Here is a 23,023-nt window from a genome sequence, read left to right on the forward strand (position 1 = left end):
TAACCTTTCCCTTCTCCAGGCCATCTTCCAACTCAGGGATCGAACCCAGGTCTCCCGCATTGCAGGCAGATTCTTTACCAGCTGAGACTGGCACTAAGCAAATCCCATCACCCAGTCAAGAACGAGTAGATATAACCATTTCTACCAACATGTAGACAACATACACAAAAATATACACATATATACTCCTGAAGCTGCTCATGTATTGGGTTGGCCAGTACAACAGTGCCTCTTTCAGGCTACTTTGATGTTCATTTTAGCCCACATATATGCTTTATTAAGTGTCTACCTGTTCTCTATCCAAATTTTAGAACAAGTTTATTAAGAACAAGTGAACCTCAAAATAGACACTTCACACATATATGTCACAAAATGAAAACCTGTATAAAATAATTTCCAATATAACTTATTGCGGGGAGTGAGCTCCGCCCCTGGCAAAGGTCTTGAGGAAGGAGGCTTGGCATACGCAAAGGTGGGATCAAGCCTCAGGAGTCTCCCTGGAAATTCTCGAGCATCTACCCCCAAAACCAGAGTCTGCCTACTTTCTGCTTTGTGCTTTCACCTACACCTCTGACTTTACAGGGGCTGTCCCCTACTACCTCTCTCTGAAACAAGAGTTAGCTTACAGCTCCAGTTAATTCCTAGGTGTGACAGTGTTTCAACCTACAAACTCCTTTGGAAATCCTCTAGCCTGCCTGAATAGGTTTTTCCAGCCACATGTGATTGCTCAGAGCCTCCCAACTGTGAGAGGCATGAGATGTTCTAAACTGTCTAAATACAGATTCCTTTGAGCAGTTAAAAGATTGATTAGAAATTGTATTGGTGAAGGATTTTCACTTTTCGGGCCAATGTTTGCTGCTAAGTTTCCATATCCCTTACCTGCTGTGTCCCTGGCTGTGTATTGATTAATATAATTGGTGTAAATAGTAGCTTTAATGTTTGTAACCTGGGACCCTTGAGTTAATTCTTTTTCTTGTTATAGCCCACCACACCTCTGCTCTGTAGGAATGCAACTTTATCTAATGTTTTTGGAGGGTGGCGCTTGACTTATCACCTTTAGAGAAAAATAAGTTTTCTGAAGAAAGGGTCTTAAAATGTTAACAGGCCTCCGGGCCAGAAGATGATGCAAATCACCTAAGCTTTTGCATATGATAAGTTTGCAGGAAGAAAGCCTGGCTTGCTGCATGACTCTACCCCTTCCCCCATTATCCTCTATGCATAACTTAAGGTATAAAAACTACTTTCGAAAATAAAGTGCGGGCCTTGTTCACCGAAACTTGGTCTCCCCATGTCATTCTTTCTTTCACCTTCTAGCTGAATTTTTCCTCTGAGGCGGGGAAGCTCGTCAAGCCTACTAATTTTGCCTGGGCTTCTAAGATCCGACCGGGGAGGCCTTAGTGTCTCCTCTCCTTTGGGAGAACGGGAGGACGCCTGCGGCCTTCGTAGGTGACGTAAATTCCCTGCTTTGGAAGTTTATTCAGCCTCTTTTCTCCACTGAATTTCCTCACTGAGCTATCCTCATCCTATTACTCTTTATATCTTTGATAAAATATTTAAATAAATAGGTCGCTGACACTGTCCCCGCTTCGAATTCCCTGGATCCACCGGGGCTGGACCCCAGCAACTTATTAATACATTTAAGATATATTCTATTATCTGCTTTATTCCAATGCTGTTTAAAAGCCTGCTGTCATTCCTATGTAAGTGATCTGTCCTTTCTCTCTGGCTAGTTTTAAGATTGTTTTGTTTCTAAAGTTTTACTTTTATGTGGTTAGGCATCGATTTATTTCATTTATTCTTCTTGCGATACATTATATCTTCAGGATCTGTAGATTCATGTTTTTTTCATCAGTTCTATAAATTTACAGCCATCATCTCTTTAAATCATGGTCTTTCCTCCATTCTCTCCTTTGGGGGGTTTTGATATATTTTGGACCTTTCATTTCACTCTCCATGCCCTATTTCTCTATTTTTTCCATTACATCATCTCTCTATGTGATAGTTCTGATATGAGATAATTTCCTCAGGTACATATTTCAGTATGCTAATTCTCTCTTCTACTGCTCCAATCTGCTGTTTTATCTGTCCTCAGATGTAAAATTTTTAACTTTTATTTTCTTATTTCTAAGAATCCCATTTTCTCCCCATTTGCTAACTCATAAATGATGGTCTCTTGTTATATTTTTATCTTTGCAAGTATGTCTTTGTTCTTCAGATATTTCATCATCCCCTAGTGAACCCTGGATCTCCAGGGACAGTTTGATATACTTCTGCTGTGTCTGCGTCCTTTCTGGTTTAGTATTCGTCCTAAACAAATTCCCCTAATATGAGCAACAAACAAGAATGGTTACCTGAGTCTTCTCTTACATTTTGTATTTGACAGTTCTAGCAGTCATCTTTTCACTCCACCTATTCATTGATGGTTTTGCTGCCTTACTTGTGCTTGGGGAGTTTATATGTCCTTTGATAGGATATGCCTCAGAGGGTATGTTCTTTTTTACTGGGCCAAGTTTTTCCACAGTGGGAAGGTATTTCAAAGTACCAAATCAAAATATATTTAGAAATCTATATTCAGAAAAAAATTAAAGCTATTAATAAAAAGCATTTAAGTCATAAAAACATTTGCCTTTTCCTAATCTTAAATAACCATATATTTTTTCAGTTAAAATCTCATCTTTATATTATGCTTCCTTGGTGGTTCAGCCGGGATCTGCCTGCAATCCAGGAGACACAGGTGTGATCCTGGGGTCGGGATGATCCCCTGGAGAAGGAAATGGCAATCCACTCCAGTATTTTTGCCTGGTAAGTCTCATGGACAGAAGAGCCTGGTGGGCTACAGTCCACAGGGTTGCTAAGAGTCAGACAAGATTTAGCAACTAAACAACAACAACTTAATTAAAAAGTCACCATTTTATGCTCTTATTAAACACCTGTAATATGCAAAATATCCATTCTAAAGGAGATCAGTCCTGGGTGTTCATTGGAAGGACTGATGCTAAAGCTGAAACTCCAATAGTTTGGCTACCTCATGTGAAGAGTTGACTCATTGGAAAAGACTTTTTGGTGCTGGGAGGGATTGGGGGTAGGAGGAGAAGGGGACGACAGAGGATGAGATGGCTGGAAGGCATCACCGACTTGATGGACATGAGTCTGAGTTAACTCCGGGAGTTGGCGATGGACAGGGAAGCCTGATGTGCTGTAATTCATGGGGTTGCAAAGAGTCGGACACGACTGAGCGACTGAATTGAACTGAACTGAATATGCAAAATGCTATGGTCCTAAATATTCTAATACAAACCAGGAACTATGAAATTTGAAGACAGGCTTTCTGGTAAATAAAATAAGAGCTTTCTACAGATGGTCTTAAGTTTTCTTTTCAGTTACTAATCATCATGAGAAATAGGACATCTAAAAAGGCTTTTACATCCTACCCTTCTTTTAAGATTGATCTTAATTTTGACCAGAGGGCATCCAGTTGGGGAATGAGAAAAGAATTTAACTTGTAAGAAATATTTTCTTTTAGAACATTTGTGCAAAATCTCTATAATGAGATTATTACATGCACGGGAGCCAGCACGGGAGATCCCACCCACGACAAGGTCATGTGGGAGAGGCCTGTTGGGCAAGGCGAATCAGGACTCAAGGTACCCCCTGGACCTGCTTGAGCATCTACCCCAAAACCAGAATCTGTCTGTTTTACTATTTTACGACTTTCACCAACTCCTATGAAATTAATGAGGGGCTATCCCTGACCACTTTTCTTTGAAGGAAATCAACTTAGAGCTCTAGTTAATAAGCCTCCTGGGCACAATAGGAGTGTTTCAATCCAAACCCCTCAGATGGCTTTCTAACTTGCCTGACAGGTTTATCCGAACTCCCACAGCTATGCATATGATTGTTTACAGCCTCCCAACCACGAGAGGCATGGGAAGCTTAAGATATTCAAATAATACAGAGCCTTTTGAGGAGTTAAGAATTATTAGAATAGAACTAGTGAAGGATTTCGTTGTTGAGCCAATGCTTGCTGCCAAGTTTCCATATCCCTTACCCACTGTGTCCCTGGGAGTATATTAATTAATATAGTTGATATATAGAAAAAATAAGTAGTGGCCTTGGTGTTAACAACTTTAGACCCTTGAGGTAGTAAATTCTTTCCTTGCTACAGCCCACTGCACCTTTGCCCTATAGGAATGCAACTTTATCTAGTGCTTTCAGAGAGTAGCGCCAAACTAGAAAAATTACTTTTAGAGAAAATAAGTTTTCTGGTTAACTAACCTTTATCAGAACAAAGAGTCATAAAATGTTAACAGGCCTCCTGGCCAGAAGATGATGTAAATCACCTAAAGCCTTTGTATACGATAAGTTTGCAGAAAAGAAAGCCTAGTCTCGATACGGGTCAAGGACTGCTGACTTTGCATGACTCTGCACCCCCTATTATCCTCTTTGTACAACTTAGGGTATAAAAGCTCCTTTTGAAAATAAAGCTACAGACCCGGCTACATCAGAGCTTGGTCTCCCCGTGTCATTCTTTTTTCCTTTACTCTCCTTTTCTCTCTCTGTTCTTCTTTCAGGATGACTACTTGGAATACAGGGGCTCTCTGAGTACACTTTTTTGCCTGGGCTTCTAAGACCCAATTGGGAAGGTGCTCTGCGTCTTCACCAGGGAGAGGGCGCCTGCGGCCTCTGTGAACAGAGCAAGTTCCGAGTCAGGAGCTTTATTAGCGTTCTGTGTAAACCAAGGAAGATCAAGCCTCTTTCTCTCCCCTTTTACCTTCCTTATCACCGACGCCATTCTCCTGAGGGAATCCCTGGATCCTCCTGGGGCTAGACCCCGGTAATTACCTCTGAATGCATAGTAAGAAAACATCTATTATTGTAATATGGTTATGAATAAACTAAAGAAAAATTGATTCCTGAACATCTAAAATGTTTTTATGCTGCTGATGGAAAACAATTTCTATTTCTTCATAAATACTAAATATTATAAGAAATCTAAAAGCATTCAGAGAGAAATACAAAGTCTTCAGTGGTTTGTATTTTATAAATATCCATATACCTGATATATCTAACCAGTGAACTTTTCAGGTATTGATTTTGATGTTTATGGAATTACATACTATTAAACATACATGAACTGTGGTGCTGAGAAGACTCTTGCGAGTCCCTTGGACTGCAAAGAGATCCAACCAGTCCATCCTAAAGGAGACCAGTCCTGGTGTTCATTGGAAGGACTGATGCTGAGGCTGAAACTCCAATACTTTGGCCACCTCATGCGAAGAGTTGACTCATTGGCAAAGACCCTAATGCTGGGAGGGATTGGGGGTGGGAGGAGAAGGGGACGACAGAGGATAAGATGGCTGGATGGCATCACTGACTTGATGCACATGAGTTTGGGTGAACTCCAGGAGCTGGTGATGGACAGGGAGGCCTGGCATGCTGCGATTCATGGAGTCACAAAGAGTTGGACATGACTGAGCGACTGAACTGAATTGAACTGAAATATACATGATGAAGCTTTGCACCAAACAGTTTCTGTATCTGAGGCAACTGACTTTGCTTAATGTTCTCTTTCACTTCACTGGATCTTCTGTGCTACACATGTATTGTGTTAGTGCTTGTCAGCAAGACAAGAAATACTTGATGTAGGAGACAAGGGGAGAAAAAGAGAAAACGGGTTTCAGAGACTGGTTATTAGCACCTGCTATTGTCATTGCTGGTATTCAAAACTGAAGGAGTGAAATTTCCTCCACAGAATGCTTGCATAAGGAAGCTACATTTTCCTCTGCAAGGTATTGAATATAATCTACTGTTCTTCGAGAGAGAAAGGAAAAATAAGAAAAAGAAAAATTATATGACAACTTGCTTGTTAGGAGTAGTTGCCTACAAAGAGTCTCCTGATTGCAAAGACATTTAGATCTTCTAATTAAATATAAAAAGAATTTGAAGTCCAATAAAGGTATGACAGAAATATTGCCTTTTCAGGTTAACCTTTACCAAAGAAATATATTATACAACTTTATTTCCAGTTGAAGCTTTCTCAAAATAAAAACAGAATTTCAGATGCCACAAAAAAAGTATATTTATTACTAATAAAACAAGCTGAACAAAATGATTTAGTCATATTTTCCTTTATTCTAGATCTTATACTTTAAAATATCTATTTTTTTCACTAAATATATTTTTCAGAATGAATACAAGTAAAGCAGAATCTTTTAAAATTGTTCATCATTGTTAAAAAAATAGTTAAATCTGGATGTTATTTCTATTTTACTGCTTTTCTCCTGACAAAACTTTGATATTCCCATAGCTGTATTGTCAAAATAAATAACTTTAGTAGGACATCAGGTGTTGGGAGAAAAAACAGGTTACTAAAATTTTTCTTAAATGTAGCACTTTAAAGAGATTACTTTAAAGGAATCACTGAAGTACTGACCAATAGGAAAGAAAGTAATTGCTCTCAAGTTTGAAGGCACATATCAAGTTAGGGAGGACAAATAAATTCCAAGTTCAAATGACTAATCAAATCCATAAAGAAAATCATGAATATCAACTGAAATTCCTGACACCCAGAATTCAAGTGAGCTTTAATTGACAGTGAGAATAAATTAAATTAACAAACATTTTCTGTGTTAGTATACAGTTGTATCTTGGAGTGTGTGGGGGTAATGCCTCATTGTTCTTGCAATTAATTGAAGAACAACCTCTTGAACACTAATTATTTATCTAGTCATTCTCTATTCTTTCACTATAAAACCAATAAACTTGGTTTGAGGTAACCCTGTATATTAACAGCTACCAAATCACTAATCTGTCACTGAAGGCCCTAGGTTTTAAAATTAAAGAGATTCTTATTGGCATTTAAACTATTATCAGAATCCTTTAGATGTGACAAGGTATTAAATAGAGACATTCTTAATCCTGAATCAATAATGCTTTTAAGAGGCAAAAGCATTCCCTCATAAGCAATCACTCTGACTTTGAACATTTTCCCTGAATAATTAGAAGAAAATAACAAAAATTTGTGGATGATATTAGAAATGCATGTTTTGCCAAATGCCTTTTTCCCTCTTTTGGAAAGTAAGTTCCTTGAGAGCAAGGATTTTGTGTTACAGACACCTAACCGGCTGTGTAGCACAGAGTTAAGCCTTTTTCAATAGATTCTGAGAGAATTGTTAGATGTACTGACTTAATTTCTCTTTTATTCATATAAAATAGTACAGTTTACACACCACCCTTGAGAGAACTGAGACAACAGTCACTCAAATCATTTTCTGTGTTTGATAATTTAGATGAGGAACCTTGGCTAAAATCACCCAAAATTTATTGAGTTAACAAGGGAAAACATTATCACTTAAAGGACTGAAAGTATTTTTTCTTAAACACATTATTAGTGCATTTTTAACTACTCTAGTTTTAAACCCCTTGATGACAAAGAACAATCCTTTCCAATCTTTGTAACTCCATTAAGGTCTAAGACACTATGATGCAGAGTTCAATTTAGGTAGAAAGCTAGGTATTCAAATTGAAGACCAATAAATTGAAATGAAATTAAAAGACGTTTGCTCCGTGGAAGAAAAGCTATGACAAACCTAGACAGCATATCAAGAAGCATAGACATTACTTTGCCAACAAAGGTCTATCTAGTTGTCTATGGTTTTTCCAGTAGTCATATTTGGATGTTAGAGCTGGATGTAAAGAGACTAAGTGCTGAAGAATTAATTGATGATTTTGAACTGTAGTCTTGGAGAAGACTCTTGAGATTCCCTTGGACTGCAAGGAGATCCAACCAATCCATCCTAAAGGAAATCAGTCCTGAATATTCATTGGAAGGACTGATGCTGAAGCTGAAGCACCAATATTTTGGCCACCTGATACGAAGAACTGACTCATTTGAAAAGACCCTGATGCTAGGAAAGACTGAAGGCAGGAGGAGAAGGGGATGACAGAGGATGAGATGGCTGCATGGCATCACCGACTTGATGGACGTGAGTTTGAGCAAGCTCTGGGAGTTGGTGATGGACAGGCAAGCCTGGCGTGCTGCACTCCATGGGGTCACAAAGAACTGGACATGACTGAGTGGCTGAATGGAACTGAATTCCTGTTCCTATTACTGGTTCCTATAAACATAACCTGGATGCCTCATCTCAGTTCCATTAACTTTAAACCTTGCCTTTCAAACACTTATCTCTTCTCTTCTTTTAAGTCTGCACTATTTCATTTCAAATATTTTTTAAGTTCAACCTTCTCCAGAATCACTTTTGCTTTCCTCAAACCTCCAACATTTGTGTTATTTCAATTTTTTCTCCCTTTTATTCTTACAACAGAGGGTCTTCTAAATCTCACTTGGTCTTCTGTGGCCTTTCTAAAAGTTTATAGTTTCTTCTACTCCTAATAAAGTATCTTGGACTTGTTATCATACTAATGTTGTATCATGTAAATGATGTAGTTTCCCTGATGTCTTTGCTACTAATTTCTTCTTAGACAAAAGTATTAAACGCTACTGAATTCACTTCTAAGTAAATACCCAAAAGGATGGAAAGAAAAAAGGTACTTGCACAACAATGTTCATAGCAGTATTAATAGTCAAAAGATGAAAACAACTCAAGTATCCCTCGGCAGATGAAGAGATAAGCTATTGTATATATACACAATGGAATATTCTTTAAAAATGGATGAATGTGTGATATATGCTACAACATGAATGAACCTGAAAATATTATGCTAAGTGAAATAAGTCATATACAGAAAGAGAAAAATTTTATGATTCTACTTTTATGAGGTACCTAGAATGTGCAAATTCAGAGACAGAAAGTAAAATAGAGGTTACCAGGGGTTGTGGAAAGAAGGAATGTGGAAAGAAGGAATGTTTAATGTACAGAGTTTCTATCTGGGATTTTGAAAAAGTTCTAGAAATCTATAGTGGTGATGGCTATACAAAAGAGTGAAAGTATTTAATGCCACTGAATTGTACACTTAAAAATGATTAAAACAGTAAATTTTATGTTGTGTGTATTTTATACATTAAAAAAATCTACTGAAATAATTTTCTTGATACTCCTAGAGCAGTCCTTTGGTTCACATTAATTTTACCTCTATTACTAAAAGAAAAGAAAAAGGAGAAAAGAACCAACTATGCATACCTTTTTCTCTATTCCCTGTTTATCACTCTCTTTTTAGCTTTCCCCTATTCCTTTTCCCTCTCATTTTTTGAAAATAAAATGAAATTTAATATGGATACTCAGCATTTTCTGCACTCATGCACAGTAATGTGGATACATATGCACATAGAACACTTCAAGTCTACATACACACACATGCACGCATGTAAATACTCCCCAGTTTAAATCTCCTTAGATTCCTGAAACTGAAAATTTCACAATTCATCCCTACTTCTTGTCTGATCTCGTCATTCATTTAAATATAAAGGAATAAGACAATAAGCTTTACATGCAGATAATTTTTATTTCAATTTTTTCTAGATGCCAATACTAATATCAATTTAAAAATTTACCTACACACAAGAAAAGATAATCTAAAATTTAGGAGGAAAAGATAAATACATCAAAAGGATCTCTAAATGATAGTATATAAATTACGGAGTGGCAGAGAAATGATATTCTCAGGAAAAAATGGAGCAGAGTGGAAAGTTACTTTAATCTTACCTACAGAGAACTATAAGACAATTAAATTTATTATTTTTAGAGATGATACTTGAAAGTTTCAAAAAATCATTCTGGTCTTAACTAAAAAGGATAAAAGTAATACGAGCAATTTATCCTCATGAAGCCCTGAAAAAATCAGGGAAAACAAATTAGAAAACAAATTTAATATATGGAAAATTACTGACAGATCCCACATACAAGGAACAAAAAGCACATAGTATGTGATATGAAAAGGCAACTGAAGCAAAGATGATAAATGATTTAGAAAGAAAAATCTATTCCTAAATAGAAGGAAGAATGTAGAGTTGTATAAAAAAGCAGAAAGCATGGTGGCAGTGAATTTAAGTCAGTTTAGGAGTAAACTGGACTGGACTTGAATAGTAAAGGATTTTACATTGCTAAGATATGTTTGGACAATAAGTAGGCAACACTTCTCTTGGAAATAAAATCTGATTAGGATTACAAGACAACAGATGAACACCACCAGAGATTTAGCACAGAAGTATAAAGGAGGCAATATGGACCAAACAGCAAGTTGCAAGGCTGAGTACATAGGCGATAAATGCAATGTCTCAAGTCAACTAATTGGGCAGCCATGTGCAGCAAATAGGTAGAGAAGAACAGTGGTCAAGCATATTCAGTCAGCAGTCCAACTTAGTGGCTCAAGGCAAGTGGAGATAGGTAACAGAAGTGTTAAACAATCTGAACCTACTTATAATATTACAGGCATAGACTGGGTAGGGCAAGATCAGGCAGACAGACAGCACAGCACTTGGAAGGCCACAGTAGAGGAGAATGGTAGGAGAGCAGATAAACAACGTTGCGCAGTCTAAAAATGCTAAAATAGCAGATGAATATGTAGTATCAGGCCATTTGCTGATGGACAAAGCACCAGTGAGTGAAGAACGCAAATCATTCAGCAGATAAGTAATGGGGGCAAAAAGTAGAGACAAAAAATCAAAGGCAGTCCAACAGGAAGACAGAACAGCCGAGAAGCGATGACAGATCATCAGAAGCAGTTGGGTAGGGTAGTGAAAAGCTGTCAGCAGGGGAACAAAACACCATTCAGGAAAAGATGAGATTAAGAGTGAAGCAGTCTCCTGAATGGAGTGTCTTCCATCTAGGAAATAGTCATCAATAAGCTGCACATGAGAATCCACAAGAGAAATAGCACATAAATGGAGAGAGCAGATGGATCTGAACTCTATTGCCCAGGGATACAAAATGACCCTAGAACATAGATACATAACAATCCACAAGGAAATTAAACAAATGGGTTAAATGGGTCCAAGCATTTTTTATGATGATAAAATAAATCAAAACACTAAAAATTATTAATCTGGAAATGGTCAGCTGGGATTGAAGTCTTCGCTTACCCCTTTCTGGAGCCCACAAAATGGGAATGTTGGGAATTTCTGCAGCAGAAAAACAGAAGAGAAAAGGGATTTCTGACTCCCAGTTTGAGGAAAGCAGGTCAAATTTAGGGCTGTACAAACTGGTTCCAGGAAATAGGAACCAGTCTGAACCTTCTCCCTTCCTCAGAATCAAGCCACTCCTGAGGTTTGGGAAAGGTTTAGGAAGCCCTCACCCCATCAATCCCCACAACCTCCCCTTTCACACTTACCTCCAGTGCAAACAGTTTCCAGCAAGGAGGTACTTAGGAAAATTCACTCTCATCTTTACACCATGGCAACATTTCAGGATGGCCAACTAATAGTCCTTCCTGTACAGGCCAAGTTCCTGTTCAATGGGATCCCTTCCACCCTTTGTGAGTGAGCAGAGGGGCCAGGTTACTAGAAACTACCTACCTCTTTGAAAGTGGATGAGAAAGGAGGCAGGGGTAGTAATAAAATAAATAGTAGTATTAGTAAATACCTTGATGATCTCATCAGTTGTGATGAATTTTAATTCCATTAAGATGCTGATGACTCTAAAAAAAATAGTATCTCTAGCTCAGATTTCTCTCAACTCCAGATGCACATATCTAACTGCCAGCTTAACGTCTCCATTTGGATATCTAAAGGCAGTTAGAAATTTCTATGACCAAAGTAAAATTCCTGATCTTCCTCCTCAAACCCACTCTTTCCACAGTCTTCTCCATTTCAGTAAATGGCAAGTCCATTCTTCTAACTGCCCAAGTCAAAGTCTTGGTATCTACACAGTAGGCACTCAACACATTTGATTCTAACAAGTGTTCATTTCTATAGGGCAACTCCTTTTTCTTATTAAATTCTCAGAAAATTCTTCTGAAATGTTCTGACTTAAATTCTCTGAACACTCTTACATACTATAAGCTTTTGAATAACAGAGCAGATGCGTGTACACAGTGGTAGGAATGTTCTAAAATAGAGGTTGGCTAACCATAGCCAATGAGACAAATCTTGCCTGCCACTTGTTTTTTGCATGCCCGGCAATCTAATGTTAATCTTCAAATGTTTAGATGATTTAAAAAAACTCAAAAGAAGAGTAATACTTCATGACACGTGAAAATTATGAGAAAGCCAATTTTAGCATCCATAAATAAAGTTTTATTGGGGGCAGAGCAGCGCCCATTTATTGATATCATCATATAGCAGCTTCTGTGACAGGCTAGCATAGTTAAGCAGTTATGACAGAGACTATAAAGCCCACAAAGCCTAAACTATTTATTATTTCTAAATATTTACTTCCTCTAGAGAATAAGTTTGCTGATCCCTGTTCTAAGGTATCTTATATTTAGAAGGCAAACAGTAACAACTGAAGTTTGAACAATGTGAAACTAGAGCATTATTTTTAATATTGCTGCTACTATTGCACAAGATACACCCATGAGGGAAGGTGCATTTATATTAGGATTGGCTTTCAGTATTATATAAAAGCTGATCTCTCATTCCTCTAATTATTAATATCTAATACTGATGGTGATATTCATTCATCACCCCACAGAGCAGTCCCATCTTAAGGGACAGGATACAGTATAGGTAAGCCTTGAAAAATACTAAAAAGGAAATGTATGAGAAAGGGAAGTAAATAGGACCCACAAATAGAACTCATATCAAAGCATGCATATCCCATAATTAGCCAAACCTCTAAATATCATGTTTAACAACAGTGGGGAATTATTATAATGTGAATCTCTGAATCTCATCAATAGGGTTATACTAAAGTGTCCTCTTTTATAATTTAGGTCTCCTATAAATTACAGTGTTGAATCTTTGAGAGTGTGAGAAACATATGATAAGATCGCATTTTTTTATGGCCATGCCACACAGCATGTGGGGTCTTAGTTCCCCGAACAAGGATCTAACCCGTGCCCCCTGCATTGGAAGTGGGGAGTCTTAACCACTGGACCACCAGGGAAGTCCCATTTTTATACAATATTCAAAACTAAGTTATTTTGTCATTGCTTCAAATTTGTAGAAAAGCATTTAAAATTTTTTTTAAACTATTCAAAATCATCTCCTAATCAAAACTGACCTTTCTTCTCCTCTTATAAAGTTTCACCCTGAGGATTGTTACATGCAAGAGTAATATATCATATGCTGCAATCAAACTTACAGGAAAGAATGAAGAGGTGGGGGACAAACACTTAAATTATCCCAATTACATCATCACTATAATACTATCTTCACACATTATAATATATTGCCTCTTATTAATTGGCCCTTCCAGCATAATCAATTGCTTCTTCTGCATTGTTGCCTTTGATATTTGATGTCTGTGTCTCTCTCTCTGAGAAACTGGTAACAGTTCATTCTCAAATGTCATACTTCCAACAACTTTACTGCTTCTATCTTCTCAGCACCTTTTAAATGAACCTGGATTCTTCTTGTAAATTCTCAGTTCTGTGCCTGTTATTAAGATTTTCTGAAATGGTTACTCCCTCTGTTGGATATTCGCCTGCCAGTCTTTAATAGCAGCCATGGTCTTCCCAAGTTCCAGTATGAGGAAATAATACTCATATAATTATGAGAATAATTGCAAAAATTTATTTCATTACTTAAGTCCATTTTCTTACTCCCTATCAGTTTCCTTTTAGGCATGGCAATAACATGAAGTCACAGATATTCTGCTCTAATTCAGTGATAGAATTCTAAGAAGCTCAGAGGACTTGACAGATATAAGTCATCATATTACATTTTGTGTGAAAAGCGACATTAAGTCTGTTTCATGGATGAAGATCTAATAAAGGAAGATGAATTCCCATTCTTGATTTCAGACTATAAGAAAGGAAATTTCTGAAATCTTCATTCCTGAAACTAGATAAATGCACTTTTAGTATTTTATATTAATATTTGCAAAATATTTAATGATGTTTTCTTGTCAATGTCTTAGCATATATTTTACAGAACTATCCTAGTATGCCAGCATCTGTTCATTTTATGGGAGTAGATTGCAAAAGGGTGAGTTGGAACACTGATGTCAAGGTTTTATTTCTCTGATAAATTCAAGGTAAAAATAAACATTTAGCTTGTCATCTCTGCTGCTTTTTCCTTTCCCACAACTATTCTATTGTATACCTTAGGTCCTATCTTGCTCGATTTTTTCCCCAGAGAAAAATTCTTTCAGTACTTCCTCAACCATTATCTTCTTCCTTTGTAAGCTAAAGTTCTTTCTATTTAGATTATTGGTAATAACAGGAAATACTTGTGTAGTAAACAAACGTTGCTTTTGGTGTTTTACTTACATTAACCTACATAATATAACTACCCTATGAGGTAGGTACTCTTATTTTCTCCATTTTACACATAAGAAAACTGAGTAAAGTAAGTTGTGAAAGGTTACACGCTAGTAAGAGGTGAATCTAAGATTCAAATTCAAGTAGTCTGAGCTTTTAACCACCATGTTATGCTGCCTCACAAACAGTTATGTGAGCTACGCTACTTTTCTAGTGAAAGCTTTTATTAGACATAGAATTTACCATAAAAAGTATATTTGTACTCGTATGCTTACTGATATGATTGATCTCTTATCCCCATCAGGACCCCCCTAAAAGCTGAGAACGTTCTGATGCAGAGTAAGCATGCAATTAAGAAATGTACTTAAGGGGAAAATGAAGATAGGATTTCATTTATGGGTTCTTCATATATGAAACATTTCTTTTTGCCTTATGCTTGAAATTCCTAAATCCCCACCTCAAAGAGCAATGTTCGCTTCACTCTGCAGTGTTGCTATGTGGAATAAGGGCCTAACAACATGATTTTTAAATGCAACATCATCTATTGCTCTAATCACCTAAATGGTTTAATGTTATACCAGTTACTTTTCAACTGGGATAATTATACTAAGGAGCTTTTTCTTTTAATGTATAAATAAAACAGAGGGTAAATGTCTTGGGTAAGGGGGGAGATTTGGACTTTCAAGTAATTAGAATTATACAAACAAGGGACTCTCACATGAAAGAATATGCAATTGATGCATTCACACAAGGGCTGGGATTGATAAAAGGGTCATTTAGGACTTTTAACACAGTGGCTTTTGAATTCTCAAACTCTTGAGATACTGTAATTTCTCTATTATTATATAGTAATTTTATATAAAACCTTAGGCCAACTCAAGGATAAGGCACAGCACTGACAAGAATCTATGATAAAAAAAATTTCTCGATGTTTTGATTATCAGATACATGCTATGTGCTAAGTTGTTCAGTCGTATCCAACTCCTTGTAGCCCCCGGGACCTTAGCTCGCCAAGCTCCTCTGTCCATGGAATTTTCCAGGCGAGAATACTAAAGTGGGTTACCATTGCCTTCTCCAGGGGATCTTCTGGACCCAGGGATTCAACCTGAGTCTCTTAGGTCTCCTGCATTGGCAGGAGGGTTCTTTATCACTGGCACCACCTGGGAAACCCTGGATTATAAGTATTGACTGAAAAGATTTCTGAACTACAAAACTGGAACTTGGTGCTTCACAGCAGTTTAAATTTTACATACAAATAATGGTACTAGGTTTGTAGCTTACATTGGGATTTCAAAAAACAAAACAAAAACCAGGGCATAGAAACAATCTTCAAAAATACTGATGTTAGTCTTACTGGGGAATGTACATTTGTGTGCCAGTTTTCAAAAGTATTTAGAAAGCCTTGATGACATGATTTTATGGCATGTTTTGTTGATAGTTGTCCTATGAATTTTGGCTTCTAAGGAATCTCTGTTGCTGTTTTTCATCTCCAGAGATAGTACTATTCTAGCTGTTCTAAGAAAGAGATTAAAATAACATAGTTCCAGTTAATCCATCCTTCTTTGTAAAGTGAATCCTCTGCTCTAGCCAGGAAGATTTCCTTAATTTTATCTTTCTCATAGCTTGATCATACATTTCCCTTTCTTTCTTTCCCCCAACCGTAATGTCTTCTCTCCAAATCTAAGTTCTATTTCCCTCCTTCAATTTTAGCTTAAATTCTACTTGTACAAAAATTTTACTGATTGCTCACTTCTCTCTTAATCTTTCCCTTTAAAGAATTTTTTTGGTCTAAATTGGCTGAACATTTCTAGTACTAAGTTATATTGCTTTGATTTGTCAGGTGACTATTTTAGGAATACACGTAGTTTAGCATTTATTCAATAAAGCCCAAGATGCTTGATAAACACTTGTTAAATTGAACAAAGACTCTAAATGTTTTTTAGCAAACTGATAGGTCATAAATGTGCCCAAGCTCTAAGACATATACCACTCAAAATTGGATAATACACAATAAGTATAAACTCCAGATAAAAAGGACTATTACTAACAAATATCCTGAATGCTACATATTTGGGCCATTTCAAGCCATATTCCAAAAATTTTAAACTCACAAAGGAACAAAATAAGTAGATTCAGACAGGATATCAGGAGAGGTACTTAATACAATCACTCATAATCCACATATAATATAAACTATAGACATTCTTATTCTCAGTCATTTGCCCATGCCCTAAATTAGTAGTGAGAAAATGTTGACTAACATTCTTAATTTTTAGATATATCCATCAGATATGTTAATAGCTAACAACAGGTATCAGAGTACAATGATTAGCAGCATAAATACTTGGGATTATCACAATAAATTAGAGGTAATAAGTAAAATTATTAATTAAATGTGGAAGAAAAAGGTAAAGGAAAAAAAAGGACATTTAATGAGGATCTACAAAGATGCCAGGCTTTACATGAGATCCTTTTACATTCATTATTGTCACTTACTAGTTTGGATAACCCTGGGCAAGTCAATTAATTGATTTGTCCCAGTTTCTCCATATTTAAAACAGATACAACTCTAGTTAGTACCTGCCTCATATGATTGTTCTGAGGACTAAATGAATTAAAATTAAATGAGTTTAAAATAGCTCCTTGACACATAGTAAGTGCTATATATATTTGCTAATTATTATCATTGACTCGGAGAAGGCAATGGCACCCCACTCCAGTACTCTTTCCTGGAGAATCCCATGGACGGAGGAGCCTGGAAGGCTGCAGTCCATGGGGTCGCGAAGAGTGGGACATGACTGAGCGACTTCACTTTCACGTTTCACTTTCATGCATTGGAGAGGGAAATGGCAACCCACTCCAGTGTTCTTGCCTGGAGAATCCCAGGGACAGGGGAGCCTGGTGGGCTGCCATCTATGGGGTCGCACAGAGTCGGACACAACTGAAGCAACTTAGCAGCAGCAGCAGCAGCATCACTGACTACTTTTATTATCTCAATTATTAGAAGAAACAACCTAGAGAGGTGTGCATTAGCTGAGTGGATGAGTAAACTGAAGTTTGAACAGTTTAATTTGTTTTAACTTCATAATTAGTTAGGGGTAGAAGTAAGATTCAAATTCAGGTCTGTCTGACTCTGCAGTGGTAGTATCATATGTATATATATATATATCATATGAGAAAGGTACATTACATCACAACATATTTAGACAAAGGTAAGACATGAAAACATATTTCCCACATCCAGAACTATTTCAAAAAAATAAGAAAAAGAGATCCTTCAAAACCATAAAATATAACCTTATTTGACCATAAAGGGACAGTATATTTTATTGAATCTGGTTTTTAAAATTTCCAGTATAAGTTTCTAGTATTCTGCTCTCTTACCAATTTCATATTGTTTAGTGATCCTATTTATACAGAAAATTTTAATCTCAAAATTTTATTGCAATATGGTTACTTTTAGTTTTACCATGTATAATAGGTACTTTAGTTATAACAATTTTAGAATTACAAAATAAATATTCATACAGTTCTACAGTATCAGTATATGATATTTTAGGGAAATAATCTTTTCTAGAGAATATTGATAGGCACTTCAAAGCAACTGCATAATTTAAATGACCTCCAACAGTGATCAAATTTTCTTTCAAAAACAGAAATTATTGGACATGATTTTTTGCTATGCTTCTGCTATAATGTGAAAGAGTTCTTCTGATCTTTAAAATGTTCAGTATGAACTATAAAGTGGTACTTCTAAATGTAAATTTTCACAAATAACAAATTAAGTATAATTAACTCCGTAACTCAGGTCAATTGTGTCTCTTGCCTTTTATTTACACAGTATTCTTGTTTTTTAAGCATTACAATGTAAGAAATGATTAATGACTACATACAATGATAGCTATCACAGTATACTCACACCTAAAGTTATGAAATATATAAATATTTGTAGAAAGGCTTAGATAGCAATCTGTTCCAAATAAACATAAACATTTTAAGCTATAAACAAAACATGTGTTGTGAAGTTCATAATCTTTTTCTAAAAATTCATCCTTTGTACCAGATTATTTTATTGCTGTCAGTCATTTTGCCAGATGCCTCTTCACTTCCAAAATGAACCATAAAAACCCTTTTAAATGAATATCTTTTACATCAAATTTATAATTTCCTGACATTTTGTAATTATTCCTTTAGTCTGATTACTTCATAATGACAAATTTGATCAGGACACTTTTTAGGAGGTACTACTAAGAAAAATCAGAGAAGGCAATGGCACCCCACTCCAGTATTCTTGCCTGGAAAATCCCATGGATGGAGGAGCCTGGTAGGCGGCAGTCCATGGGGTCACTGAGGGTCGGACAGGACTGAGCGACTTCACTTTCACTTTTTACTTTCATGCATTGGAGAAGGAAATGGCAACCCACTCCAGTGTTCTTGCCTGGAGAATCCCAGGGACAGGGGAGTGTGGTGGGCTGCCGTCTATGGGGTCGCACAGAGTTGGACACGACTGAAGTGACTTAGCAGCAGCAGCACTAAGAAAGATATTTAAGACTGAAACAATGTTTAACAAATCCAATAATTTGATCAATTTTGAAAGTTCAAAATTTTATATATTATTTTATATATTATATATTATTTATTGTCTACTGAGACAATGGGGCAATACACTTTACTGTGGAAGAAAAGTGTACTTTCCTTGCTCCTTGTAAGATTAAACATTTAAGAAATGAAACTCAACATCACTTCAAATTACTAAAGAAGAAATGGTAAAAATAAATTTAAAAAGTCAGCTAATAAAGATGACTAATTTTCATCTAACAGACCAGAGGTTGGCAAATTTTTTCTGCGAAGGATCAGACAGTAAACATTTTAGGCTTTGCAAGCTTATATGGTTTTCATTCAACTATTCTATTCTATCATAGCCATAGGCAATAGGTCAATGAAGGAGTATGACTATGTTCCAATAAAATTTCACTTATGGACACTGAAATCCAAATTTCAAACAGCTCTCATATGTCACAAAATATCATTTTCCTTTTGATTTCTTTTAGTCATTAGACGACTGAAAGAAATCAAAATATGCTCTTAGTTCACGACTCATACAAAAAAAATACAACAGGCTGAATTTGGCCTTCGGGCCATAGTTTGCTGACCCATGCGATAGACTGAGTTGGGAATAGGGATCATGTCTTATTCATTTTTTAACCCCAGCATCCAGCATGGCATCAGACACATATCAAGGATTAAAAATAAAAAATCTGATAAATGAATAAATAAATGAGACTTAAGATGCATGCTAGGATTTTAATTAACTCGTTAATTCATAATCATAATAATATATTACTATACAACCCTTTACTCTGGTATAGCTTAGCACTATGAAAGTGCTAAAACTTAATTTTATCTAACAAATATTAAATAGTGTAATATTTTCTAATTTACCAAAACATAATAGCAAACATTTCTTTGTAATCATATAGACGTTCTTTTTAAAATAAATGTTTCTTAATCTTTTATTTTCTTCTAGACTTTAATTCTAAAAGACCTTCACTTTACCTCACTTACACATCCTAATTATACTTTTACTTTTTAAGAATAATGAAAGATTCCTCATGTAATAATACCTAATTTGGATATATAAACTTTTAAGTGATAGTGGAACATGAAGATATGATACTTTGCATACCAATGAGTTCTTATGTTCTATATAACTACAAATTTCTATTACTTCCATTTCACCAATGTCAACAGATTATCCAACCTTTATCAGCTCACAGAAAACACAATCTATTACTAAAAAGTAAGCTTTTTATATCAAATAAAGCTCTAAAAAGTTGTACAGTAGGGATTATTATGTTACTATATGCAAGCTTTGATAATATCTCATGTTTAGAGGAAGGGAGGGGACCAGCAGGCATGTGACTATCAAGTGAACCACATTCTAAGATATGGTGCCAAAAAGCAGAAACAAATGCATAATTTAGAAAAGTCAATTCTGATTGTCTTATTCCTATAAAATATATAAATAGGATACACTTTACTGAAGTTGCTATTCCACTTTTCTGTTAATAGATCTGGATAAGGCTATTAAACTTTTCATTTTCTCTAAGGTTCAGATCCAGTGACAATAACTTTAGATTGCTTTATTTTAATCATTCAATTTAGTATTTTTCACCTTCCCTTTTTTTGAACAACCCACAATTTGTACATTGTGTTTGTAGATCAGACTAATTACTGACAATTACTGACTTAAGGGAGAAATTTTATATTATTTTACCCTCATCACTAATATTTGTGTTTTCAGTCAATAACTTCTGATTTTATTTTAAAAGATTTGCAAACAGTTGTATATAGGCACATATGGTTTATCAATATGTTTCCCTTTTTAGGCACAATTATCTAAGACAAATAAGATAAAGACAAGTAACTATATTATTACAGGCACAAAATTATATTTCAGGATTACTAGCTGACATCCCAGTGCTATGTTTTAGATATTGCAACTATTTAAAGATTAGAAGAAATTAGTAGAATTATTTTTGAGTGGTCAGATGGCTTTTACAGTTATTTTTCAAAGGCTTAACAGTGCTATGGACTTTTGCTGTAGATAACCATACTCTCTGTGTATGTGTATGTGTGTATAAAAATATGAAATAAAGTAAATTCATTAAAGATCAAGATATTTACAATCAGTTAAGTCACTTGTTTTCAAAAACTGATATTAGGGAAGACATAATTACATGTATTTTAAACTCATTAAAAACAACCCTAATACAAATTTTACCAGCAATTGCTATAGGTATATACAAATATAAAAGCATCTCTAGGGTTTTCTGAAAAACTTCAATGAATAATAAAGGACCTCTCAATTTCTGATATAATGCCATGTACAACGTAATGTAAAGACACAGACTCTTGTCAACAGCAAAAAAAAACAAAACAAAACGTTGGCGGCTAAATCGATACTAGAATGATAGAATTTCAAGACCTCTGGTTTATATGGAGATAGAAAAGATAAAATATGAAGCTTACTACATCAAAATATTTAAAAATTTAACAAGATCACAAAGACTGCATGGATAATACTTCAGTATTTGACTGTTTTTGTCCATTTGATATTTATATATAAAAAAATACCACATATTTGTCCACTTTGGTAGTTATGCAATAACTAATTTAAAAAATTAACCCTTTATTAACTAAAAGATAAAAATATCTTTTAGTATTCTTAGCAGAAATAGTTCTCATTGAATCCTCACAGCTACCCTGGTAGACAGGCACTTTCATTTCCCTCACTTTACTGGAAACAGGCACAGAATGGTTTAATGACTAGTGTATGGTCACCGCGCTGTAAGTAGCAGAGCTAGAATTTAAAAGTGTGAATTTGCAACCTAGTGTTCTGGAATAAACTTGAAACTCCAGGGAATACAAAATACTTTGCGATGCAAATTATTTTCTCACAATTAAAAATAATATTGTTAACTGGTTATGAATGAATTCTGTGGTAACTTTTTTCTACTTTTATGATATAAAAATAATATTATGAAAATATCAAACCATTACATAGACAATAGGGATATATAAAACCAAAGTTATTTACTTAAAACACTTAACACTCAAACAACAAAAATTAAGTTCTTCACATATGTAGGTGATTTTCTCACAAACAAAACATAAACATACCTCTAGAGGAGATGGCTTACCTCCAATTTTATTTTTTTTAGTTAAGTCTCACAGTTTAAAAGAAATGAAAAAATTGGCCAAAGGATCATTTCCCCTAAGGACTCAAGAGCTATGTAAGAATGACTTTTTTTTTTCTTTTTTTTAAAAATTAATTTATTTATTTTAGTTGGAGGCTAATTACAATATTTGTAGTGGTTTTTGCCATACACTGACATCAATCAGCCATGGGTGTACATGTGTCCCCCATTCTGAACCCCCCTCCCACCTTTTTTTTTAAGTACTGGAAGCTAACAATCTTCTAATACAACTCTATTCTGATTGCTTTGAAAACAAAACCATTATATATATAAGCCTAGTTATAATAATATTTGCAAAATTTCTGTGATTTTTACATAGAAAAATAGAAATTATTTTACAATCTGTTAAAACAATTTACATTTTCGCATACTAGAGCAGTGGTACCCAAAGTCTGGAAGCATGGTTTATGGGCCAGCAACATGTGCATTACCTGGGGCCTTACCAGAAACACAAATTCTTGGTACCCACTGCAGATTTACTGAATCAGAAACACTGTGGGTAGGATGCAGCAATCTGTTTTACCTTTGATGGGGGTACAGGTTAAAGTTTGAAAACTCCTATATTAGAGTAAGTAGGACATATAGGCACAGAGCAAAAATATCTTCTGTGAATAAGACAGTAGACACAATGGGATACTGACTTGAAAATTTTTTAAAAAGAAACAAAACAAAACAGCTAACAGTAAGTTGAAATTCAGCCAAGAAACAGTTTTTGAAAAGTGAGTGAAACAATGTCTAAGTATGAACATAAGTCTGCATGTGACTCTAAAGTTACAGCTGAAGTTTATGGCTGCTTTAAAAACAAAGAAAGACTTTTCCCCTTGTATCACTGAGCGCTGTCTATTCTTCATTCTTTCCCCCCCTTTTTTTTTCCTGTGCAAGGTTGAAGGTGATTCTTAAGGCACAGTCTAGATACTAATTTTGCTTCTTGGCTTATTAAATTC

General features: G+C 35.5%; 1 protein-coding gene across 21 annotated transcripts in view; it reads right to left on the reverse strand.

The window, feature by feature from the left end:
• Positions 1-23,023, reverse strand: part of GPHN (gephyrin) — a 535,403-nt gene that overhangs the window by 275,179 nt on the left and 237,201 nt on the right. For 10 of the 21 annotated variants that reach the window (XM_086320193.1, XM_086320190.1, XM_086320187.1 and 7 more), the window contains one exon: positions 11,039-11,077. The exons of the other annotated variants lie outside the window; for them this stretch is intronic. In XM_086320193.1, the coding sequence (XP_086176319.1) occupies positions 11,039-11,077 (39 nt within the window). The remainder of the gene's footprint in view (positions 1-11,038; positions 11,078-23,023) is intronic. 21 annotated transcript variants of the gene reach the window in all.

The sequence above is a fragment of the Bos grunniens genome, chromosome 10 (genome assembly GCF_055505025.1).
Source record: "Bos grunniens cultivar Pamir isolate PY7600 chromosome 10, Bosgru_T2T1.0, whole genome shotgun sequence".
NCBI lineage: Eukaryota > Metazoa > Chordata > Mammalia > Artiodactyla > Bovidae > Bos > Bos grunniens.